This window comes from Calypte anna, chromosome 33 (assembly GCF_003957555.1).
Source record: "Calypte anna isolate BGI_N300 chromosome 33, bCalAnn1_v1.p, whole genome shotgun sequence".
NCBI lineage: Eukaryota > Metazoa > Chordata > Aves > Apodiformes > Trochilidae > Calypte > Calypte anna.
In genome coordinates this window covers 1,033,037-1,057,883 of record NC_044275.1, presented here as the reverse complement: position 1 = coordinate 1,057,883, position 24,847 = coordinate 1,033,037, and the positions used below count along the sequence as shown (strand labels likewise).

The 24,847-nt window shown below is 57.2% G+C and overlaps 2 protein-coding genes across 12 annotated transcripts in view; both read right to left on the bottom strand.

Moving 5' to 3' along the window:
* Positions 1-8,344: 8,344 nt before the first annotated feature.
* On the bottom strand, positions 8,345-14,963 carry STAC3 (SH3 and cysteine rich domain 3). Of its 5 annotated transcripts, none has more exons than XM_030468192.1 (12): positions 14,756-14,963; positions 13,914-13,980; positions 13,257-13,518; positions 13,030-13,127; positions 12,603-12,678; positions 12,424-12,518; positions 12,220-12,286; positions 11,916-11,965; positions 11,687-11,790; positions 11,194-11,245; positions 10,836-10,973; positions 8,345-10,599 (listed from the first exon to the last, which is right to left on the bottom strand). In XM_030468192.1, exons 2-12 carry the CDS (start codon positions 13,977-13,979, stop codon positions 10,501-10,503), a joined length of 1,107 nt encoding a protein of 368 aa, XP_030324052.1. In that variant the 5' UTR covers position 13,980; positions 14,756-14,963; the 3' UTR covers positions 8,345-10,500. The 5 variants fall into 5 exon arrangements, with proteins under 5 accessions (XP_030324052.1, XP_030324049.1, XP_030324050.1 ...); XM_030468189.1 differs by having other exon boundaries at positions 14,760-14,963; XM_030468190.1 differs by having other exon boundaries at positions 14,752-14,947.
* Positions 14,964-15,639: 676 nt separating this feature from the next.
* R3HDM2 (R3H domain containing 2) overlaps positions 15,640-24,847 on the bottom strand; it is a 38,691-nt gene continuing 29,483 nt past the window's right edge. For 4 of the 7 annotated variants that reach the window (XM_030468111.1, XM_030468104.1, XM_030468105.1 and 1 more), the window contains 12 exons: positions 24,001-24,188; positions 22,873-22,962; positions 21,976-22,218; positions 21,239-21,365; positions 20,582-20,817; positions 20,038-20,192; positions 19,647-19,747; positions 18,808-18,977; positions 18,514-18,658; positions 18,323-18,426; positions 17,766-17,850; positions 15,680-16,382 (listed from right to left, as the gene is read on the bottom strand). In XM_030468111.1, the coding sequence (XP_030323971.1) occupies positions 16,039-16,382; positions 17,766-17,850; positions 18,323-18,426; positions 18,514-18,658; positions 18,808-18,977; positions 19,647-19,747; positions 20,038-20,192; positions 20,582-20,817; positions 21,239-21,365; positions 21,976-22,218; positions 22,873-22,962; positions 24,001-24,188 (1,988 nt within the window). In that variant the 3' untranslated portion in view covers positions 15,680-16,038. Of the gene's footprint in view, positions 16,383-17,765; positions 17,851-18,322; positions 18,427-18,513; positions 18,659-18,807; positions 18,978-19,646; positions 19,748-20,037; positions 20,193-20,581; positions 20,818-21,238; positions 21,366-21,975; positions 22,219-22,872; positions 22,963-24,000; positions 24,189-24,847 lie in introns of all 7 variants that reach the window. The other 3 variants (XM_030468107.1, XM_030468109.1, XM_030468110.1) reach the window with 3 other exon arrangements.

Genomic DNA, 24,847 nt, shown 5'->3' with positions numbered 1-24,847 from the left:
GTGCATTGCAGCAGCTCTGCACTTGCACTCACACACACACACACACACACGCGCGTGTGCAGAGACACAGGGGCTGCCTGTACTGTCACACGTAGCTGAACACACACTGCATGTACACCTGTGCACATGTCCCAGCACAGATGTGTTTGCGTGCACGGACACAAATGTTCTTTTATAAGCACACATCTGCTTGCACACTTGCATATACACAAACACGCGTGGGTAGGTGCACACTTACACACGTGTTGGTGCAGCCTGTGGCCACCTTCTTGGGGCCCTGATCTCGAAGGGTGGGGAGCTGAAAAGACAAATGAGGTTGGGGGGGTCTGGAGAGAGCCACTGGGCCTTGGTGTCTTCCCTCACAGCTGTTGTGGTGGGTTATTTTACAACCACTCTGAAAATATTATTCAAGATGAAGGAGAATCACGGCTGCTGCGAGCGAGCACGGGGCCATCGCGGGGAATTTATCATCCCGAATTGGGTGCCCCCCCTCTGCAACGCCAGGGTGATGAAGTGCTTCATTAATGGGAGATGCAGCAGCTTGGGGCTGAACGTGCCTGCACCTGAGCACGACGTTTCCTCTGCCTCCCAGCCTTGGTGCTCAACCCCTCCCCATCCCCAAACAAACAGCATCCCAGAGCCACGCAGCCCCACGGCATCCCAGGGCCACGCAGCCCCTGCTACGTGTGCCACTGCCCCACAGTTTGCACCCACTCACTGGTTGTGTCCCCCCCAGCCCTGGGAGGAGCCACCCCGACCCCTTCTCTGATGGTGACACAGGGTCATCCCCTGCTGCCAGCAGGGACCTTCCTCTCCTGAAGGCTCTGTTGGTGCCACAGCTGTAAATCTTGCTTTTGGCGAGGTGCAGTGGAAACCATAATAAAAAATTCATACCAACTAAAGCAAACAAACAATAAACAAACAGCCAGTAATTAAATGGTGAATTAACGAGATATATTTCATAGCCCCACAGAGCCAAGCTGCGGGATGAGCACAGGGAGAAGGGGCTGGGCCCTGGGAGGATCTTGCCTTATCCTGGGCAGAGAAGTGGAGTCCTGGCCCTCAGAGCTGCTGCCCTGGATCCCTTGCCCACACTTCCACACAATCACACCAGGAGGGCACGGATGGCACCACAGGACCTGGTCAGGCTGGCAGCAGTGTAATGTCATGTCCTCACGATTTGCACAGTCAGAAAATGGTGGAGCAACCAGGACCCTTCCTCCTTGCCTGCCTGCCATGGGCTCACAGTGCTGGGGTTGTCCCAGACCCCTCACTCTGAGCCAGAGTGTGATGTCATGCCCGCCCCATGATGTCACAGATCTTTAGGACATCACCACCTCCCCTTTGCTTTTGCCCTGGCTGTAAGGTGCCTTTGAGCACGTCTGCCAACCAGCACCCAGGGCCTGGCCCTGGCACCATCCATCACACAGCATGGGCACACATCATTTGTAACTGGCACCTTCATTTAAAGGGCTATTATCACCCTAATTCCCCCCATTAATCACGGGGTGCTGCATGTTGATCACCAGAAACCATGATCTCTGACCCACAATTGCTGCAAGACAGAGGGGGGACACCCCTCTAATACCCTAACAGTCTGACACCCCCCGTAATGCTGCAAAAAGTGGACGAGCTGACCCCCTTCCTGCTCCACACCAACACAGGGACCCAGCAGCCCGGTGCAGGGGAAGAGCTGCTCTCCCTTGGCCTTTTCTGGTCCCTGTGTCACCAGTCCCAGGACCAGAGGCAGAGACCCCCCTACTACCCCATGGCTCTGGAGGGGCTGCAGGAGGAGCTCTGGCGGGTGGTCCTTGGAAGGGGCAGGGGGGGGTCAGCTCTGCCATGGCTGCTGTGACACCAGGAGGCGTTTCCCGGAACCGACCCGGCAATTAACCACCAACTTAGACCCGTCCCGCAATATTGATTTTTTTTTTTTTCCATAATTCTCTGAAGAAAAAAAACACAACACAAAACCCAAGCCCAGAGCTGCGATTTCCAAAGCCTGATTTATAAATAACCAGGGTCACCAGCTGCCAATTGCTGTAATGCTGCCTTGATACAATTTAATAAACATAATAGCCTCTTCCTTCATTGTGACAAAGATACTGGTGGGGACCGCGCTGCGCCGGGCAGAGGAGCCCACGGCTGAGCCCCGCACACGGCTGAGCCCCGCACACGGCTGAGACATGAAACAACACGTCTGTCACACACAGCCTAGACACGTCCCTGCTCGGGGGACACACACACACAAACACAGTGCCCAGACCCCCACCTCCGGACCTGCATCGCGCAGCCCCCTCCTCATTATCCCCACCCCCACCTCCAGGCACACGTGAGCACGTGCCGTGGGCCCCCCACACCCCACCCGGGGGTCTCCGGGGGTCCTGTGTCGCCCCCTCGTGGCCCCGGTAGCAGCAGTGAGGTTGGGCTGTCCCCACCCCAACCCTGCCACAGCCCAACGCGGGGGGCCCTGGGACAGGGACCCTCCGGCAGACAAAGCCCTCATGGGGCTGCCCGAGGAGCCGCTGAGGTCCCATTCGGCGAGGACCCAGAACCAGAACCAAAGACCCCCGCCCCAAAAGACCCTGGACCCCCACTTGAGAGCCCCGTAGCTCCAAACACGGAGTGGGAGAGCACCCTTTGCACCACGAACAGGTCCGGACCCACATCTCCCACATCCTGGGGGGCTGTGCTGAGCCCCCAGCAGCCACCCCCTCTCCAGCTCCCCACCTCCCACCCCCAGACCTGCTGAATGATGCCAGAGACTCCAAAATCAATTCCCATCCCCACCAGGACACAGCAAGAAGGCGACAAATCACAGCTGCTGCTCTGCAGCCCCAACGCCTCATTTTTCTTGCTGAACTCCGTAATAAGAAATCAATGGCAGACGCTGCACTCCTGATGTGTCTCCCCTGGGACAGGCAGCAAGCAGGTCCTCCAGCTCTCCATCCCAGCTCTGGCGGGGCTCACAGGTGCAGGACAGACCCCTTCTTGCTTGCGGACCCTGACACCCACCCCCCCCGCCTCCCCAAGGGCTCCTCCTCCTCCCTTGGATGTGCAGCACTGGGTACGCTCAGCCCCACTGCTCCATCCCGGAGCCCTGGTAAGGTCCCCCCTGTCCGAGGGGGGGGGGTCTGGGGAGCCCAAACGTCTCCCTGCAAGGCTGTGGTGGGGCTGAGGGTGCCAAATCCATCCTTGAGCCGAGTGTGGGAGGAAGGGACCCGCCAGACCCTCCGCTCAGCCCCGGGGTGATGGATGGGAAAGACTCGGGCATCCTGCTGGTGCAAATTTTGGGGTGGGGGTGGTTGATGCTGGGGGGGGTTTGGGGACAGCCGCTGTCACGCGGCAGCTCCAGCAGCTGCAGAAGGGCCTGGGCTAGGGAGAGCCGCTCCAATTAGTTGTAATCGCGCTTCCCCACGGTGCCTGACACCGAAAAACCTACATAATTACCAGCAGCGACAGGGAAGGCAGGACCAGGCGCTCATGCTTAATTGAGTGTTTACAGCCCTGGGAGGGGGGAAGGAGGGGCAATAGCAGCTTTACCGAAAAGCAAGCCCCCCACTCCAGCCACGAAAAACACAGGAGAAGGAGGGGATGGGGGGGGGGGGGGGGGGGGGAAGAATTCAGCCCCCATCTCTTTGCGACAGCGTTAGCTCTGTCCTCATTGCCCGCCCCAGGGCATCCCTGTCCCCAGGCAGACAGGACGGGTGGCCCTTAGCACGGCCACCACCAGCAGCCCTGGAGCTCCTGGGTGACTTGCAAATGCAGCTTCAGCAGTTGGAGGTCTCGCTCCTGTCAGACAGACTGAAATCCCCAGGGCCCACTCGAGGGGTCACCACATCCAGACGTTCCCCAGAGGGCACAGGGACACATCTGCCCAACATCTGGCTCCTCTTACCAGGGTGGAAGACACAATCCCAGAGGCACGGCCAGGTTTGGGGTCTGGGTCACGTTAAGGAGGGGTGATCCGTGAAGAAGCGACAGGCACCAAATCCCATCCAACAGCCCGAGCTGACCCGTCCATATTGTCCCACCCCTCACCCTGCCAGACAAAGCTCCTGCCCAGCTATTTTCTTCTCGTTAATTTTTCATGTTCATGATGATAATTCTCACCGCATTGCCACACACCCCATAACAATGAGCCACAGTGCTAAACCTGGCCCAGGCAAGTGTCAGGAGACCACCGGGGCCAGAGGTCTCCAAAGGGGGCACAGCCAGGGTTCTCCCCACTGCCCCCCACTCCCTAGTGGGGTCCCTCCCCTCCAGAATGAGAATGTGCTCCTCCTGCCTGTGCTCCCTTGTGGTGTGCACGGGGGTCACACGCATGGGGTGTGCAGGTGGGCACACAGATGCCAACACGGATGGGAGGATGCTCAGGAGCCTTGCAGAGACACAGAGAGATGAGTGGAAATACAGGCACAGAGATAACGTGCATGTAGGCACACAAATGTTAGTGCATCCGTGTGCCTATGACACACCTGACACCCCCACTTCCCACCCCCCCCAGGCAATCTGACAGCCTGGAGGCTTTGCAGCATCTCCCATCCTGCTGCTGAGCAAAGTAGGGCTCGGGAGGGAGTGGAGGGGGGCAGACAGATTTCTGCCCATACCATGTCCTGCCCGCCCGGATGTCTGCCACTTTCTGATGTGCCCAACTAGAATCACTAATTCCAATAAACCCAGGCTAGATTAATTTTCATTTCCCCATGCAAATCAGTGCTAATTAGGATGGATTTAGTTCACATCACAGGGGCTGTGGGGACAGACTCTGCACACGGTTGTCGCTCCCCAGCCAGGCTTTGGGGTGTTTCATCCTCACTTAATGATTTGGGAGGGCGGGCCCCACAGTCTGGAGGTCAGGAGCCAGCGTGGGGGCAGCAGGCAGGGCAGGGATTGCTCTGAAATGCCTGGTCCCTCAGGCCTGCCACAGGATCCCTGTGCTGGCAGGAATCTGTCCTCTGCCCTCACCAGGACAACCCCCCCACGCCGGAGCCAATTCTGCTCCTTCCAGGCCTCCTCCCAAGAGCCCAGGTGGGATATTATTGGATCACAGAGGTGATGAGCAAAGCTGATGGGGCCAACACAGGTGCCAGGGAGAGGAGGGGGGGGGTCTCTGTCCACTCAAGGGCTCTGGCTCATCGAGGGGGCTGGGGTTTGAGCAAGGAGCTGAGGGTTTGCACCACAGGGTATCCTCCGAGGGTCCCCTTTTCACAAGCAGCTTTTGAAATGCAGATGGAGGTCTGGGAACTGGGCTGCCTTGCACTGGGGAGCTCTCACTTGGGACAGGCCAGCAGCACCCAGCAGGATGCCACCATCCCCAGTCACCCGAGGTCTGCCCTGCCCTGCAGAGGGGCAGGTGACAGCTCCAGCTTTTTCAGATTCTGCTTGTGCCTCCTCCCTTGCCAAATATTTAACTAATTAACGTTGCCCGCAGGCTCCTGTTGATGAAGCTTGTTGTTCTAGCCAGGAAAGACTCTTGGCAGCCCCACAGCAAAGACTGCAATCTGCAAACAGGACCCCGAGGCACAAGGCTCAGCCCCCCCCAGAAGGCTCCTGCTCTCCCCCCACTGCTGCCTCCAATACACGGCTGAGCCCCCCACCCCAGCACTGGCACCCTGGGCACAGCCCTGCACCCACCCCATGCTCAGCATTGCCCAGCACAGATCTGGGCAGGGCATCCATGCCCCCTGTGCCATGCCCTGGCTGTACCCCCTTTGCTCCTGGCTCTCACCCCCATGAAATCTTGCTATTTTAGTGTCTCATGCTCTCACCTCAGAACCCCAAAGGGCCCCCAAACTCCTCTGCACCCCTGAGCAGCACTATTCCTCCCCTGCAGCACCAGAGGTTGGGGCAGCCTGGAGCAGTGTCAGGAGTGGGGCACTGCCCAGCTGCACCCCACACCCTTGTTTTTCCTCCCTTGGCTGAGTGAGCGGGGTGTTCAGAGCACTGGAAGCTCAGGAGCCCTTGTGTTGATCTCTGGGAGCAGGAAGCCGATGCAAACAGCCTGTTTCCAAGGGTTACAGCCTGGATGTGGGATCAGCCCCAGAGGCAGGATGCTGGTCCCTTCGGCTCTCACTCAGCACCACTGGGTGTCTGCATTTCCAAAGCCTCCCAGCTGTGCCTAAGGGCAGAGAGAAGCAGGGTGCTGAGCTGGGGAGGGTGCTGAGCTGGGGGGCATTGTGCAGTATGGCCTGGGGTCTAGGCAGGCTGTGAGGCCAGAGACAACCTGACAAACTGCCAGAGGCAGTGCCTGCCTCCTGCCCTCATTAATTCCCCCCTAACAAGCTCAGCACTGAGCCCTGGGGCCCAGCTGGACCCAGAGCTGGTCATTACTGCTGACAAGGACCTGTCAAAGTGGGAGATGTGGTGTGTGTGTCCCCTCCCCACAGAGCTGGCACCCCAAACCTTGCCAGCTCCTCTTAGACCTTTCCTTTTGAGCCAAGTGGGAAGTGTCCCCATCTCCCATGTGCTGGAGCAGGACAGGTTCTCTCTCCTTGCACAGGAAGATGCAGGAGGACCCTGGGGCTCCCATGGGAACACCACTGGGGCCATGGGGGAACTGCAGAAGGAAGGAAGGAGCCCAAGGAGGGAGTGTAGGGAGCCCTGAGCAGGGAGGCATTGGGCCAGGTGGGAGGCAGGAATGGCAGAGCACTGATCCAGGGTGAAAGGGAGCTCTGGAGCAGAGCTGTGGGAGAGGACTACTGCTGAGCCTTGGATTTTCCCCTTCAAGTTCTTCTCCCAGGACTTGCCTGGAGTGGGAGAGATGGAGGAGGATGACAAGCTGCAAGCACAGCCTCCCCCCCCCCCCAACCCCACGCTGCTCGAATCCCCGAGCAGAGCTGCTCCTTCCATTGCTCCTTCCCGAGAGCACCCTGGCACAGATAAGGAGCCCCGGTGATCCCCAGGGCACGTTTAATCTGGGACAGGACAGTTATTGGATAAATACCATGAATATGTAAATTGCATTTATGCTGATTTATGGCTGGGGGGGCCAGGTGGGGAGGGGAGGCAGTTTAGTTTAATACATTTATTTCCCTGTCTCGAGATGGAGAACAATCTCCCAGCACTGCATCTGCCAAGTCAGAGGAGATGATTCAGGCAGAGCCACACAGACAAAAGAACCCTAGGACCAGGATGGATGTGAGGGGCCTCATCTACGGGGACAAGAAGTGGGAAGGCCATAAACAGCAAAACCCAACCACTTCTACCTCCCACTGCACTCCCTGGGGCTCAGTGTCCTCTCATGGACCCCAGAAGGAGTGCACAGGAGGCAGGAGCCCCCATCCTCTCCATGCCAGTGCTGTTTGTGGGATGATGTATGGACCCAGCACAAGACCAGTGGTATTTCAATTAATTTCTGGGCCTTGCAAAGACTCCTGACCTTTCACAAGATGCAGAGAGAAATTGAGGTGATTAATCTGGCAGGTCAGGGTGGCCCCTCCACTCTGACATTCTCTGTTGTTACATGGGTTGGGTGGCATAAACCCTTTGCACAAACCAGCTGCAGAAGATTTAGCAGTCAGACCCTGGGTGTCCCCATGCCAGCAGAGTCACAGCCCCCCTCGACAAACAGCTGGGTCACAACCAGGCTGTGGGCATCCAGAATGGAAAAAAAAAAACCATGAGCAAACCCTAAACTTCTGCTCATACACCCAGGAGGAGCTTCTGGAGCTCACGTTCCCCTTAACACATCCACCACCAGCAGGAGAGCAAGCAGCAGAGAGGCAAACACCCCCCACCCCCCATCTGCCCCAACCCCCCCTCCCCATTGCCCAGGAGGTGCAAGGGACTCTCCTCACCTCGTTTAACCCATTGCTGCAGCTCCCAGGGGATGGAGGAGAGCAGCAGAGGATTCTGTGGCATCTGATGCTTCATAAGCACCTGGGCACCCAGGATGCACACGGTGAAGCTGGGAGAGGGGGGGGAAGAGAGTCACCCCTTGATTTCCTATTAATTGCTGATCACTCCAATTAGGTCCTTCATGTAATGAAGGCCATCTGCTTGGTAGGGCTGGACCCCACCACTCCCTCCCCATCCCAAAGCATGTGGTACCCTCTGCAGCACCAGAGAAGCCCATGATCACCAGGCAGGGGAGGGGGAGGCTGATGAAAGGGGTTTTACCCAATTTTCCAGATGAGCCTAATTAAGTTGTTCTCTTCATCTGTTAAATTAGCTGGAGCCCTCCCCCCTTCCCTGGGTGGTTCCCCCCTTCCCCTCCCTACTTCTCAGATGCAGCAAATCAGCTTCCAGCCCCCCCCCCCTCCACTTTTCCCCCTCCCCGCAGGGCTCTGCAAATAAATAAATAGTCAGTCCCAGCAAAATTAACCATATGAGGAGCTGTAAATGAGGTGGAAAATTTTAATGGTTCGGCATTTAAAAGCTGTCTGACAGGAGGCAGGGACGTGAGTAAGCACTGGAGAACCAGTCCTGGGAACTGTGGATTTGCCCTCCTCATGCCCCCACCCTCACTCCCCAGTTTTGGTTATTTTCTGCTGGCCCAGAGCTGCACATCTCCCAGCTGATGCTTGAGATGCTGGGAGAGGAGCCCCAGATCAGGAACCTGCAGCTCTGCCTCCACAACCCCCCAGTCCAGCAGCAGCCTCTGGGACACCTCCAGGGCCAGGGATCCCTGCACCCCCTGGCCCTTCGTGGTGCCAGCATGGGCAGAGGTTAACGTGGTCCAAACCGAGTGGATCAGGAGTAAGAAGTGAGCAGGACCGAGGGCCTTAAACACGATCAGCAAGCAGCAGCCCCCTGGGTGAAGGGATCTGGGGATGGGTGGTACCCATTTCCCTGCTCCATCACCAGAACTGCTCCTGGGTACCAGCAGCCCCGGCACAGCCCACTCGGCCAAAGAAGATGGGGACAGAGCCCCTCCAAACCCTCGGGGGAAGCAGAGCCACCTCCATGCTCCCCCCACCCCACGACCCCCTCGGTGCATTGACACCTCCTGATGATTCCTGCAGGCAGCGGAGGTGGGAGGGAGGGAGCCTGGACTGGGAGAGCAGGGGGACCCCTCCCCACATTCCCTGCCAGTCGTCTCCCCAGGGCAGTCCTTGGGGGGGGGAGGAGGGGCTGCGAGACCCCCCCTCTCCCGGGGGATTGGGCTCAGAGGGGCTGCTTTGTCCTTGGATTCCCCCAGCCCCTCCCCAGCTCGTCAGTCAGGGCCCTGGCATAAATATTTATGGCGGTGGCAGCGGGTGACAGGGACGGGACCGGAGCCACCTGCACGGCAAGCGGCGGGCGCGGATGGCGGGGAAGGGAAGGAGGGAGGGGGGGGAGCAGGCAGCGACCCCCGTCCCGCAACACGGAAGGCAAGGAGACCCCCCGCAGACGGGCGGGGTGTAGGGGGGTAGCAGCCCACCAGAGGGCGCCGCGGTTCTGCCACGCACGCCGTCTCATTTGCATAACTTTGCATACGGAGCGGCCGTGGGGCGCGTCACCAGCGCCCCCGCGCGATCCGTTCCACCGGCGATCGCGACATCTCTGCGACAGTCGCCGGGCCGTGTCGCGTCGTGTCGTGCCGTACCGGGCCGGGCTGACCCGTTCCACGGCTGCTCATCGCTATGGCAACGGGAGACGCGCGGTACCGCCCGCCCTGGCTGCCCGCTGCCCACTCCCGGTCCCGCTTCCCCCCCGTTGCCGTGGTTACCGCCGGCGTCACAGCTCCGGGACGTCACGGGCGGCCCTCGCAGCCGCCTCCGCCGCGCCTGCCGCCCGGGCACCTGTTCCTGGCTCGGTCCTCACCCCCTGCGTTTCAAGGACTCGTCCTGTCTGTCCCCAGGCCCCGTCACCTGTCACCCGCGGCCCCTATTCGGACCCCGCAGGGCTCAGCGCCAGCGCTCGGCACCGCCGGGGGTTGGGGGGGGGCGGGAAGGGGGCCCGCGCTGACGGTGGAGTGAACCCCGCACCCCCACCCCGGGATGTGCTGGGGGAAGGGGGGTGTTCTGTCCCCTTTTTTCTCATGCCCGCCATGAAAAGAAAGCGCTGCCGCAGCTTCCCGGCCCATTTGCAGGAGCTGGGACTGCCAGCAGCCCCACGGTGACACCTTCCATCCCATGAAATCCAAACCAGGCAGATCTCGGGGTTGGGGGGGCCAGAAATGTATTGCCAAAACACAGGGATACACAGCCCAGAGCAGCAGGGCAGGACCACACTGACACCCCCTGAGACACCCAGCACCCAGCACCTCAGGCTGGGGGCCTGGGTGGTCTCCAAGGAAAGTTTAGGTGTGCACCCAGTGTCTCCAAAGGCACTAAACAACACCCCCACCCCCCGACCAGGGGGAATAGCCCGAGAGGTACCCCCCACCCCCCCTGCTTGCTCTGGTCCTCACGGAGACAGTCCCCACTGGAGACCCCATTGCTGCAGGTAGCTGAGATGGGAGTGCCTGCCATCCCCATCCCTGTCCCCATCCCCATCCCTGCTTAATTCTGGCACCTCCCTGCAGTCAGGGTCCATCCATTCCCCCCCCATCTGGGGGGGTCCCTGGGGTCTCACTCAGATCTCCTGCAGGAAGTCCACGGGGAAGAGCCCCACTTTGCGGCCGGTGTAGACTTTGACGTAGCCATTCACCTCCTCACCTTTCTGCACCACGATCTGGGGGGTGAGAGGGGTGCAAGTGAGATTCTTGGGGACCCACAGAGCAGGGGAAAGGCAGGGGGGTTGGGCAGAGTGGGCCTCATCCAAGGGGCTGGGGCAGCACTGTGGGGACAGGGCAGAGAGCAGCTGGGGGGTGCAGCAGGGCACCCACGAGGGGTGGGGGGGGTCTGGTGGGAGACTGGGCCAGAGATGCAGGTGGGGGGCTGGAGGCCCACGGGCTGGTTCTGTCTCACCTGATCCTTCTTGAGTGTGATCTGCCCAATCTCCTTGTTGCCCACGAAGGACCTTGTCACCTTGTGCACCCTCTCGCCTGCCCGCACCCGGATGATAAAGTTGGGAGGGAAGTAACCAATTTTTTCACCGATCTTTCCCTGAAAGAAGCCAGAGGATGGGAGCAAGGTGGGGGGGGTTGGAACCAATCTGTATGACACCCCCAGATTCCCCTATCACAAACAGCCTGCAGGTTGTGGGTTGATGTGAGGACATGGCAGATTTGGAGAGCTGTGTCCCCCTTAGAGCGCAGTTTGCATCTCTAGCTGCCCCAGCTCTGCCTCTTTCCCCTTGGTGCCTGTAGGACACCACCAGCCTTACCCTCCACCACTCCTCATTGGAGTCATCCACGACTGTGATCTTCTCCCCTGGCCTGTGAAGAGAAGGAAGGGCTCAGAGTGAAGGGGGGAAGGGACCCCTCACCATGAGAGACCTCGAGGTTTGCAGGGAAAACTGCTCTTCCCACAGCACCAGCTCCCATGTCAGAGAAGGTCAAGGAATGCACAGAGCCCAGGGGCTGAGGGACAGACAGGTCCTGTATGTGAGTGCTGGGGTGCAGGAAATCAGTGGAACCACACCAAGACAAACACAAGAAACCTCGGGAATGAGGCTTGAGCCCAAAGCCCAGGAGCTGGGAGAGCTGGCTCAGCCGTAAAACCCAAACCACAAGCAGCATGGCTCTAATTTTTGCCCTCATTCATCCACAGACCCCTCCCAGCCGTTAAAGCCTCACTGTTGAGGTGAGGACTTCTCCCCTTTTCCCACTGTCCTTCTCCTCATCACCCCTGTGCCCACTGCCTGGCTGGGAGCTCACGGGAAATCCAGGTCATCTTTCTCCAGGGCTTTGAAGCGATAAAGTGCCACAAAGTAGTGAGACTGAGGAAAGCCACCACGAGTCCCTGGCTGTGTCTTCTTGCTCTGGGGAAGGAGGAAAGAGAAGTTTGGGACCTCAGAGAGAATAAGGAAAGCCCCAGGGAGCCCAGCAGGGAGATCCCTGCAGCCTCTGCCCAGACTGCTCCAAGGCAGGTGAGGATGCTGCCAACCTTGTCATCTGTTGGGCTCTTCTCAGTCTTCTTGTTCCCTTCAGAGGTGCCTGAAAACAGAAGTATGGGGGTTACATCTCTCCTGGTGCTGCCTCTCCATCCCAGGACTGCTCTCCTCCCAAGGATCTCCTGTGCTCGGGTCAACCAGAGGAAGTAGAGAGAGCTTCAAGTGTTGTGGAGACCTAAACTTAAGAGCCCCTTTCTGCAGGGCAAACCCCACCAACCTCCCTGCCCCATCCTCTTGGCCAGAGGTCAACCACCCCCTTCCAGTTCCTTGGCCCTCACATTCAATCAGCTCACTCACCACCCTCAGCTTTGCCCTCTCCTGGCTTCATGGCCTCTGGTTCCTCGTCCATCATAGCAGCCAAAGGCTGAAAAGCAGAAAGCTGTCAGGAGATGCTGAGCGGGCAGGGAAGGTGGGGGTGGGTGGCAGCAGGGTGCAGGCAGGCTGTGGTGCCAGGAAACCCCCCTGGGGCATTTGGAGCAAGAAGGCCAACCCTGCACTCACATTTTTCTTGTCATTCTGCCCTTTCTTGCGCTCCTTGTTGGCCATGATGACTCCTGTCCGCAGGGTCTCGAACACGGGGTCACTTCTGTTGGCTGCTGCTGGGGCACAGGGGTGGGGAGAGGGGTTCAGGGATGGCATAGGGGGGAGATGGGGCACCCTGGTATGGGGACAGGACTTACAGAGTGGCTCCTTGCCACAGGTGTTTTGCTGGTCACTGTAGAGGGGTGAGCTGTACGCCCGGCGGAACCCTGGGGGCTGGAAGGGAAGAATATTGACCAGAGATGGGGGGCAGAGCATCAACCACAACCCAGATCCAACCCACAAAACCACAACCCAGAGCCAGCCCACACAACCATCACCCATATCCAAGCCACACAACCACAATCCAGATCCATGAGCACTTCCATGAGAGCTGAGCAGGGAGAGGGGGGATGCTAAGGACTCAGAAGAGTGCCCACCCATCAGGTGGGTGATGCCTTGGTCTCCCCCCCCATCAGAGCCACAAGGAGAGGAGAGTCATGGCATCTGGGTGGCTTTTCCCAGCTGTGGTGCTTTGGTCTTCTCTGTGAGGAGGTGGCCAAGCCCAGGGCTGGTGGGAACACTCACGATTTTCCCAAAGCAGCGTTGCATCTCCACGTAGGTCTGGCAGTGGTGGTGGATGTTGGTTTTGCAGTTCTTGCACCTCAGGCCGAATTTGTTGTTGACTGGCAAGGGAAAAAGAGGGGGACAGAGTGACAGAGGAGAAGCAATGTGACACTGCAGCTGTGAAGATGGGTGGGCTGGAGCCCTCACCCTGACTTAGAGCCCCCAACCCCAGCACCCTCAGGACTCACGGACAATCATCCGGGCACAAACATCACAGAACTTGGGCTTTTTGAAATAATGATCTTTGAACTTGTGGGGTTTGTCATTGACAAGTTTCTCGGGCTCAGGAGGGGGCTCAGGCTCCTCCTCCTCTTCTTCCTCCTCCTCTTCCTCGTAAATGTAGTAGATGGGTCCCCCCGAGGGGCTGACCAGCTCCCCGTTTGGCTGTGGCTCTGGTGCTGTCTCCTCCTTGGGCTTTCTCTGGAAAAGCTGCTTCAGCTTCTGGAGCTGCTGGGGCAGGAGAGGATGCATTGCAAATGGGAGATGTGGGGGGCAGGCAGGCAGGGGAGCTGGTGCCTTCCTACCCCACCCCTGTGCTCTGACCTAGAGACTTCTTTTTCCATAAGCAGGAGGAGACCCCAGGCATCCTGGGGCAGAAATGCTCTGAGGACAGGGACCCTTCTCTCAGCTCAGTGAGGTCCCCAGAAAAGAAGGAGGTGTGACCCCTGAGCATCATGTGGAATTTGAGCACCCTGGGGAAGAGTCAAGCTGGGCAATAGCTGCCCAGTGCCCTGCTGGATCAGAATCCCACCAGGACTCCCTGGTCTCACAAATTCTCCTCGGGTTCAGATGCTGCTAGAATGGTGGCTTCTCCCACTTACTCAAGCCTACAGGCACCCACTTACCCTGCTCATGGTTTTCCCACCTGAAGCAGGTGAAGCTGGTGGCTCTGGCACTTCCTTCTCTGTCATGCTATGAAGGGAAAAGAGAGAAATCACGTTAGCTGAGGCTTTCCCCACTGCAGGTGCCCAGTGTGGACAGAAATGGGAAGCATCTCCCAAGCCAGTGCCTGCCTCTGTCCCAGCAGCACCATCTCCTGCTGCCCTGCCTGCAGGTCCTGCCCCAGCAAGGGGGAAACTGGCCCAGTTCTGAGTCCCAGGGCCCTGGGGTACCTGCTGGGCAGGCTGCAGAATGGCAGAGCCCCAGCCCAAGGTGCAGAGCACTGCTGCTTGCTTGGTGGACACGGTGCCAAGTGCCCTAAGACAGTCCCTGGGCTATCTGCACGCCCACCTCTGCCCAGAGATCTGTTTTACAATTAAATTGCCAATGGTGCCAACTCTTGCCCCTCGATGACAAGTGTGCCTGGGATGCTGCTTGGCACGACTGCACAGCCCCTGCTTCTGTCCCCACAGAAGCCCCTTGCTCCCACTTCTCTTCCTGCATCCCCCCCAAACATCCCTGACTCCAACTTTGAGCATCAACCATCCCCACAGTCCTTCTGCTCAGGTTTTGCTGCTTTTGGTGATTCCTCACACAACCCCCACCCCACACACCCCCACCCGTGCTTCCACAGAAATCACCCAGGATCACCACCCAAGGGAACAGTGCTAGGGGCAGGGGAGTCCTGGGACCAGGGGTGCTGCAGCAGCAAAGGGGTCTTGCAACAACGTGGGTGGAGCAAGGACCCACGGAGGGGGTGGGGAGGTCAGCGGCCACGGTGAGGGGGGAGCCACGCGTGGGAACGCACTTACGCTTGGAGATCTTGTCCTGCAATGGGAAAACTGTCCCCAGGGGTGGCCAATGTTTGGACCCTGCTGGCCACGCAGCCCCCGAGCCCTCTGTGCCGGGTGCGTAGGGAGGGGGGCAGCTGCCCCAGTCCCGTGGAGAAGCAGAGTGACAGCACAGAGGGGAAGGGACAGCTGAGAGCTGGCGGGGGCTGACGCTGAGAAATTGGAGCCCATGCGTGAGCCAGGAGGGGAGTGGGGTGGAGAGGAGCCACTGGCTATTTGTGTTAGGAGGTTGTTGGGCGTCACAGGGGCCCACCCACCCCCTGGCATGGGGCAGCAGCAAAGCTGGGGCACACCAAGTACTTCAAGCCTGGATGTCTCCTTTGCTGTGGCATTTCAGGCCCCTGCAGCTGGGAGGGGAAAAAAGCCGAGTGGCAGCAGTGAGATCTCTCCCAGGGCATCCAGATTGCTGCAGGATGCTGGATCCAGCTGCTGGCTGCAATGCCAGGGTGAGGGTGGTTCCAGCCCAATTCTGGCATCTGGAAGATTCTGTGATTCCTGAAGCTATCAGCTCAAGGGATGCTCTCCTGGAAACAGGAGCAATGTGTTGCTTCCTACAGCTGGGGACACCCCATGCCCCATTCTTGCCATTGCCCATCTGTACAGCCCCAGCAGCTGGAAAGAGAAACTCTGAGTATCTGATGGGGAGGATCAGCCCCAGCTCAGAGTGCTCAGAGCTCCTCTTGCAGTGTTGGCAAGCCCTGAGCTCACAGCCCTTGTGTGTGCCAAGAACCTGGCAGAACCTGGGCAGGAAAACATCCTCCTGTGAGTGCCCCCTCTGCTCATCCCAAAGAGGCAGCACAGACAACCAGAGAATGGGAAAGCAGCATGAAAATGATGGACAAGTTTTCTTTTTATATTTAAAAAGAACCCCCCCTCAAAATAAAATAAAACCAAAAATACCACCCCCACCCCCCCAAAATAATAATCAGATTAAATAAAATGTGCAGTGAACATACCAATCAACACCTGTATGTGCAGTTCAACACAGTGCTTAACAAAACAATATACACAGGGGTAAGGTGGGGTGGGCGCGGGCATCACTCAAAAAATATTAATAATTAAAAAAAAACAAAAAAAAAAAAGAAAAAAACCAAAGAAAACCACCCCAAAAAACAAAACCCAAACAATTTCTTGTCTCTTAATTATGTCCATATAAATATATCCGGGGCGAGAGGAAGGGGAGGGCAGAAAGGAAGGGAAGTGCCCGCAGTCCAGTGTGCTCTGTGCCCACGGGGGAGCCCTACTGGGAGCTGGCACGTTCCAGCACCCGTAGGTCATAGTTCTTTTTGGCCACACGAAGTTTGAACCGACTGAGGGAGTTGTTGAGGCGCAGGGAGGCATTCTGGGCAGCCAGTGGGCTGGGGAACACGGCCACGATGGTGTATAAGGCAGCAAGGTCACTGTGCCTGCCGTTCTCTGGAGTCCCACTGGTGTCCCCGCTGCCCTCGTCTCCACGGAGCCCCTGAGTCTCTTTGAGCCACTGGATTTTGGCACCAGCCATGGCGAGCTGAGTGAAGAGTTTGTCAGCTTCTGTCCGTGTGATGCCCTCGGGCAGGTCTGTCACCTCCAGCACTCGGCCCAGCACTGCAGTGGGAACACAGCAAGTGGCAGTGGCAGCAGATTTTTGGGTAGCAATAGCAGCTGATGTGCACCAGCTCTGGGGTTGGAGCAGTCACCTCAGTTATGCCCACAAAAACACAATTTTGCCAAGCTGCCCCCACGTTAGGAATGTATATATATATATATATATATATATTAAGCTTATCACTTCTTTCCCCTCACACTGCCCCTGCTCCCTGCATCTCATCCTGATTCTTGCTGATGCACACCCACATCCTGGTCCTCACTTGGCTGATTCAAGGGGATTGGCATTTCTCATTCCCATTCCTGGATACCAGGATTAGGACCAGCTCCTCCTGCCCTCTGTCCCTGGGAGGAAGAGATCAGCTGCACCCATGGAGGACACTGACACACATGGAGCCTGAATGTGACACTACCTGGACCCCCCTCCTGTACCCAGCCCACTCATGCCAACCTCTTTGCCTCTGCTCTGTGGTACCCAAACACTTCTGCTGTCTCCTGGCTCCAGTCCTGGCTTTTGGGCTTAGTGGAAGGATGGCTGAATGGATTCTTTGCTAATATTAACATGGCATGTAATGAACATGCCAGCCGCAGGGGGGGGGGGGCAGCTCTCCAGCAACCAGCTGCTGCTGTTGGTGACATGGAGGTGACATGGGGGACAAGTCTGAGGCCTCCAGAGAGCCAGTGAAGACTGCCTCCCTTCCAGGCTGGCTGGCTGATGCCCAACTAGCAAGTCTTGTACTGCTGCAGGGAGAAGCCAGACATGTGCCCTGATAACCAAGCAGAGCACCCCCAGGCTGAGGGACAGTTGAGTCCCTTCCCCTTCTTGAGAAATGATCTGGGGATTTCAGGCCTCACCAACACCCCCTAAAGCTCTGAAAGCCCTTTACAAAGATGAGGGCTCAGCAGCTCCTGGCCCCACTAGGGAACAGAAGTGTGAAAGGGGAGGGACACTTGGAAGGGCAATGGTGGGAACACAAACTCAGGGGTCTGGACATTCTGCTGACAGAGAAGAATAAAATCCCAGTTCTGCCAGCTCCATCATTTCAACCCTCACAGAGGCAGGAATAAGGCCCAAGTATTCTGGGGCTCATCTCCACCTCTCCAACAATCCCCACTCTTCCTCAAAAGCTTAGCTCTGCAGGCAGTGTTTACTGAATTCCTGAGCATCCCCTGTCCCCCCCTTCCCCATGGGACTGGGAGTCTGTGGGAGGGGAGGTGGTGGCAGGCAGGACCTGCTCTTCAAAACCACCTCCAACAATTGGTTCTGTGGGATGCTGGTGTGGGCACAGATGGCATCTGGAGGTTCTGCCAATTCCAGCTATGCCCACACAGTGGGGACCAGTCAGAGAGCAAAGAGGGAACTGGCTGATAAGGGTCACTTGCCTACATCACTTGTCCCAAGGTCAGTGGATGCTGACTTGAGGGTCTGTCTCTTGCTTCGGTTTCCATGTTTCATTCCAGTCTGCCCCTTCAAAAATAAAACCAGTGGTGTGTCACCTTGCAGTGCCCACAGAGCATCCTAGGGGCAGGGGGAAGACCAAAGTTGACTGGGCTGTGACTCTGAAGGGGAATGAAGACACCCAGATGAACCTTGCACCCCTTGGCACCTTCCAGGTGACTCCACACTGGAAGAGGTTAAGTGAGACCGAGGCACAGCCATGGTTCCAGGGCACTCAAAGGACTAGGGGCTGACACTGTTTCTGGACAAAGCTGGGAGCAGGATGAAATTTCAGGCTCTGGAGAAACCCAATTACAATGGCAACTCTGCCAGATGGATGGCAAGAACGTGGGATAGGCTGTGTGCTACCTAATCAAGGGGTGTCCAAGCCCAGGGCAGGTTGTGAAACTCATTTCTTTACTGCTCAGAGAGGGCTTGTCCAGGGGGAGGGGGTGGTCTTGCTCTGCTCCCATGTGTGGGTGGGGGATTGGCCCAATTTTACCTGGTGTGCACTGGTGTAGTTGGGCTGGTTGTGGAGCAGTGGTGGGGGACAAATAGAGAGATTATACTGCAGAGGTTGGCCCAGCAATGAGTAACGCCCGTCGCCTGCAAAAAGGGAGCAACAGTTTGGAGGGGTCTGAAGAAATCCCAGGAAAGATTCAGCCCTGTGCTGTCTCCACCTTTCCCCCTTACCTTGTACTGGGCCCATGGGCCGAGGGAACTGTGTGAGGACAGGGAGGGGGCTCAGCCCTGTGCAGACACTGTTGAGGTTGGTGACAGGAGACGGCGTTGGGGACTGAGTGGGGGAGGTGATGGGGCTGTTCAGCTGGGTACTGGCCTGAGGGAGGGAGAGCATTAGACAGCCCCAGCACTTGTAACTGGTCCCACACCTATCCTGCCACCCTGTCTCCCAACCCATCCAGACAGCAGGGATGGTGGGGTCCTCTTTATCCCACCAGGCTGCCTTCTTCCCAGTCCTCTCAATACCTGAGCACTGGTGTCTGGGTTGTAGAGGTCTCCTGGCTTCTGCCCCCGCTGCTCCAGGCTGTAGTACTTACAGTGGCTCCACTGCACCACAGGGGGGTTCTGGGGGGCCTGGGGGCCATTGGGTACATTCAGCTGCATCACAACCACACCAGGGCCTGATGGAGACACCCCTGGGGAGAGATGACAGCAGGAGTATTGCCCAAGCTCTGTGTTAGGACAAGAGGCAGCCTGGCTGTCCAACTTCACACTCGTCCCTACAGAACCCCTTCCATATTCTCTCCTCTGCCAGGTGGGCTGAGAAAACACCTTATCAAAACCTGGACAGGATCCCTCTCTGATATCACAGTTTACATCAGAAAATGATGTAAAGGTAACTCGGGTGGCCTCTCTGAGCATCACAACAAAACTTCAGGCAGAGGATCTGATCAAAGAGGTGGATGCAGAGCTCAAGCATCCTGGTTCCAGCTCTTGCACCAATTCACCAGGCTCCACAGCTCGCTGGGACAAGGTGCAGGAATCCTGATGCTCCTCTCATCCACAGTGCTCCCTGGTCCCATTGAGCTGCCCTGGTGACAACCACTCGAGTTGCCAGCAGAGGGAGTCCACAGCCCACGGCAGCTCCTGCTGGTGCCCTGCCTGCCACGCAGGGGCCAGCATCAGTGTGGAGCAAAGTCACTGTGCCACGTTCTGGCAGTTCCCTGGGGGGCCGTGGGATGGGTAAAACTAAGAGAACCCATTGCAGAGAAGCTGCCAGACCTGGCTGTGCATTGGCAGCTCTGTTCACTTGCAGAACTCAACCCAATCTGTGCAGAACCAGTGCCAACCCTGAGCCCTCTTACCTGAATACTGCTGCTGCATCTGGGGTGGGCTGCAGGGGGATGGGGACTGTGGCATTTGATACTGTTCAGAGCCAGGAGGCTGGAGGAACCCCACCGAAGGGCTGTGAAGCAGAGAGGTGCTCTGGTGAGGTGCTGGGGATGGGGAGAAACAGACTGCAACCACCAGCTCTCTGGGCTGGAGCTGGCTGGAAATGCAGGAGCCTCTTCTGGAGGAGCACAGAGAGCACTGGATGCTGCAGGACAGCTGTGCCAGAAAGTGCTTGCTCTGGCAGGTAGGACAGGGTAAGCTCAAGAGATGAGCAGCATCTATTATGCCCAATCATTAAGAGGAGGGGGAGATGCTCTGCATCTCAGTGGGGCAGAACCCCTTCCAGAGATACAAAAGCTTTACCTGGTGCCATTCTGCTGGGCAGCTGGGATGACACTGTAGTAGATGGGTACCCCTCCAGCCTGAAGACCCCCCTGAACAGACTGGCTTGCTGGTACCAGCACTGGCTGCTGAAAGGGCTGCTGGACCACACTCTGGGACTCATTGGCCACAGGAACCTGTGGAGGGAGGAAAGGAGCAGCAGGAGCAGATAGAAATGGCTTTAAAGAGACATCAGCAAGGTCCATCCAAGTAGAAGAGATGCCAAAGGGTTGCCTACTGCAGCTCAGAGCAATCCTGCTCAGGCAGGGGCAGCCTCTCCCAGCTCTTCTGTTGAACACAATGGCAAAGGGACCAGACACACTCAGTCCTCCTTAAGACCTGTCCCATGCAGTCATTGTGGATGTGCTCCCTTCAAGCTGGCAAGCATGCACCAGCACCTCAAGGTGAGTAAGTCTCCATCTTTGGCTGCATCACTCAGGCACATGAACACAGCAATTCCTGCAAGGCCTGCAGAGCCAAAGACCCCTCCCCAGCAGCCCCTCCTCAGAAAGCAACTGATGCCTACCTGGTATGAAGGCAGTGGAGTGTACTGGACCATCATGCCTTGCATCTGGCTCCCCATGCTGCTCCTCTGGCTGCTGAGAAGGCCAGGAGGCTGTGCCTGCTGCACTCCCATCACACTCTGCATCTGGCCCCCCATGCTGTTCCTCTGGCTGTTGAGGAGCCCAGAGGGCTGTGCCTGCTGCACTCCAATGACACCTTGGTATGTTTGCTGCTGGTTGGACATCATTGACTGTAAACCTGTCAGGACAGGGTTTAAATGGAGCAGCTTCTCAGGTGGCCACGGGAGACAGCCTGAGACTTGGCACGTGAGGGCTCAAACCCTGCTTTGCCTCCATCTCCTGCTACAGAGTGCAAAAAGGGCTTCCCTGCCAGCAGATGTAAAAAGGCCTGAATGAAACTCCTGCCTTTAAATCTACCTTGCAGCACCTTGGTGCATGCCTCCTGCTGAGATGGAGGGAAAAGATTTCATCTTGGCAGCCAGGCCAAGTTTCAACTTCCCTTTGCACAGTCAAGGGGCACTCTACAAGTCAGCAAGTCCAGCAAAAAGTGGGGCAAGAGCTGCCCAGCCCCAGAGAGTGCCCCAGGGAGATCCTTAGAAGCCAACATGAGTGGAAGGAAAGGGAAATGTGCCTCCTCCTCCTTTTTATGTCCCCCTTACCAGGCTGCTGGGACTGCTGGGGGAGCTGCTGAGTGCGTTGGGAGCTGTAGGCCACTGGGTGACTGAGAGATCGATATTGCTGGCTGGAGTTTGGGTACTGCCCAGGAGGGTAGTAAGAAACCTGAATCTGTAAGAATCAAGAAAAAAACAGGAGATGAGAACACAAGAGGGACTTGGATTAAGAAAGCTGGTCCCTCAGGACCAGTTTTCTCTCTCACCTGGCCTGGCTTCTGCAGAAGGAAACCAACCAGGGCTTTGGCTCTGGCCAGATGATTGCTCCTTAGGGAACTGCAGCCCCTTCCCACTCCTCCCAGCCTCATCCAAGCCTTTCCCAGGAGAGTAGTGCAAGAGCACAGTAGGCACAAATCTCATCACAGCTCATGGGTCAGTCCTAGAGGTCATTAATGCCCTGGAGGACCCCAAAGAGAGCTTAGAGGTGTCAGCACTGAATCTGGTAACTGTCCCCCTAGTACTATGACCCAGGAATGGCCAGTGGGGTCCCCAGGGAAGTGTCCTTGTGAGCTCAGATGGACAAGGGGACAAGAGATCATCCTCTGCCTAGAAAGGCTCTGTGCCAGCCTGGAGCTTGGACCCCTTGGTACTGATCCATCACCAGTGAGCAGCAGAAAAAGAAAGGACCTGCTCTCAAGTAACTGCTCTCTGGATTGCTCCCCAGCAGCCCCTTGCTTCAGAGCTTTGGGTCAAGGTGCCCCCTCCAGGCTTCCCCATTTCCTTACTTGCTGGGGAGGCTGAATGTAGCCCTGGGGCTGCAGCACCTGCTGGGTGGGGGCCGTGTGCCCTGAGGCCGAGTAGTTGGAAGTGGGGATGGGCTGGCCAGGGGCTGCCATGATGAATCCTGTCTGCTGAGGATGCTGGGAGATGAGGGATGACTGGAACAGAGCTGAGGAAGGATCTGGTGCTTCTGTAGAGCCCTGGCGGCTGAGGCTGATCTGCCCAAAGGGGCTGCTGAGCTCCTCTGCCTGCATTGGGGAGAAGTGGGAAGGATGGAGGAGGACAGCACGTAGGACAAGAGCACACAGGACACAGCTCTGCTGAGCAGATTGCAGTTCCCCTTTTCCCTACTCTGCGTGGAGGAGTTCCCCCAAGAAAGGTCCCCAGCAATGAGTCACAGACAGAGAGCATTCTGCAGGACAGGGAGGGAGGGCATGCGAGCTGCTGGGGAGGGACAAATGCTCAGCAGACACTGGTGACATGCAGGGCCCCACGCAGGCAGGGGTGGCCCCAGCCTCAAGGCCATGTCCCATGGGGCACGCTGTTCCCAAAAGCCCCATCAGAGAAAACACAGGGGGCTGACTGAGACCAGAGGGCAGTCACAGCCCCTGGACCCCAACGTTGGGCACAATCTTTGCTTCCTGGTGGAGCTCTGGGCATGGCACTTGCTCTTCCACAGTTTTTTTCCAAAATGAACCACTCTAGCAGTGCCCAGCCCTGGTGGGTCCCACAGCCTCAGGGATCCCACTGCCTTGATCCCACTGCAGTGCAGAACCTCCATGAATCCCAAACCCACTGGGTGCAGTGTTCACAACGTACCTGATCAGCAAAAGCTCATACAACAGAAACACAGCACGTAAGTACAAACAGAGAGAGTGCAGAAGAGGAAATGGGGTTTATACCAAGTTGTACTGCTGGGGTGGAGAGACTGGCAAGAGGACTTGGGGGCAGGAGCTTGGAGAATACTGAACAGGCTGCAGCGCTGGGACCGGCTAAGAGCAGCAGAGAAGGGAATGGAGAGAGATTTGGGTGGGAAAAGGGCAAGGGGTGGGAAGAAGGATAGGAGGAAGGAGAGAAAGAAGGAACAACACAGTTAGTCAACTGAGGCAACTGCAAACACACAGAGGGGGGCATTGCAGGGGGTTGGAAAGCACAGGAGCAGAATAGGGGAGCATTCATCTCTCTGAAGACACAGAGCCTGGGCAGTTGCTTTGTGGAAGCTGGGACCATGTCCACAAAGCAGCTCTTTCCTGGCAGGAACAGTGACAGAAGTTCACAAAGGTCACCATCAGCAGAAGAACCACACTTGCTCCAGAGCAACCTCCACATCTCTCCCAGCACACTGCCCTCCTGTGTGTGGCACTGACCCCCAGCTCCCTCTGCAGCAATTCCTGCTGGTGATGCCTTTTTCACTCCTGTCTTCTCTAGGGATCCCCCTCACTTTGTCAGTGGGAGGACCTGCTGATGCCTGGTCATGACAACAGCTCATTCAAGCACCATATATTCTGTTTTGGCCACCAAAGCTGTAATGGTCAGCACTTCATCATTTTTATCATCACTTGTGATTTGAAACAGGAAGTGCACTGACATGGGAATGCATTTTCAGACATTTCACCCACAGGCAAACACATGAAAAAAGTTTTTTTCCAGGACCTAAAATCATTTAGAACAGCCAAAGAGTAGAAGACACAGAATCAAACTCCAGCAAGACACTTGTGATGGTCCCTGACCAGGAGGGCAACTGGTTCCAGAACATATCCCTGTCCCTCAGCAAAGGGCTACAAATCCCTTGTCAGGAGGGGTCTGAGCACATCCAGGCAAACTGAGTTGTCACCCAGCATCCCATCCAGGCACAGCAAGGCCCACGACTTTCTCCTGCTCTCTGCCCATCATAACCAGGCAGGAAGTCGGAGGGACACCCAAAACCCACTGGGCAAGGGTGAGGGAAGAGCAACCTGGGTGTGTGTGCTGGCTCTGCTTCTCCCCTGTGTGCCCAAGGACCTTTCTGAGCCTTTGCTTCTGATACTCACCTGGGACAGCATGTGGTTATTCATGGCTGGCTGCTGCTGGGCTGCTGCAGGTGGAAGTCCTTGGGGCTGTGGTGGTGGTTGTTGGGGTGGCTGTGGTTGAGGCTGTTGGGCTGTGCAGGGCAGGAGGCCACGGGTGGGCTGTGAAGAAGGGGACTGGCTGCATGCTTCAGGGGCACCTAGCACCAAACCTGGAAGAGAGAAAGGCAGGGTTGGTATCTGGCAGAGAAAACCAGCAGTTTGTGGATGGAGAGGGCCCAGGGTTAGATTCTGTCACTGCCACCTGTACTGCAGCTAAATTTGGTGCTGTCCACACAGGAGCTTCCATGGGGGAAAGGGAGAGCAGTACTGGTTTGCTTCTGCTGCCCAGCAACCCAAGGTGCTGACACCCTCAGGAGCCCAAATGATTTTACCTCTCTCCCCTCCATGTCCCTGTGACACACACTGACCCTCCACAGCTGGTCACAGCATCCCCTCCACCTGACCTGGCCATGCCCTGCCTCACACAGGGAAGTTTAGGATGCAATTCTTGTTCCAGACTATGGCCAGGAGGAGTTGAAGAGTTGTTATTCCCAAGAGCATGCAGGAAAAACTGTTAGGAAGGAGTGGAACACATGCTGCTGGGCATCCAGTCAGGAATTGCTCTCCTCAGTATTTCAATCCTACTCCCAGAAATAAACAGGGCTGTGAAACTATTGCTTGATGCCCACTGGCTGCTATTTAACCAATTCTGCCTCTGATCTACTGCATTTCAACAGCTGATCTTCAGGCAGGCTGCTGAGGAGGGCTGTATCATCAGCCACATGGTACAAAGAAGGAAATACTTTGCTGACAGTTGCTCAGGAGCTGA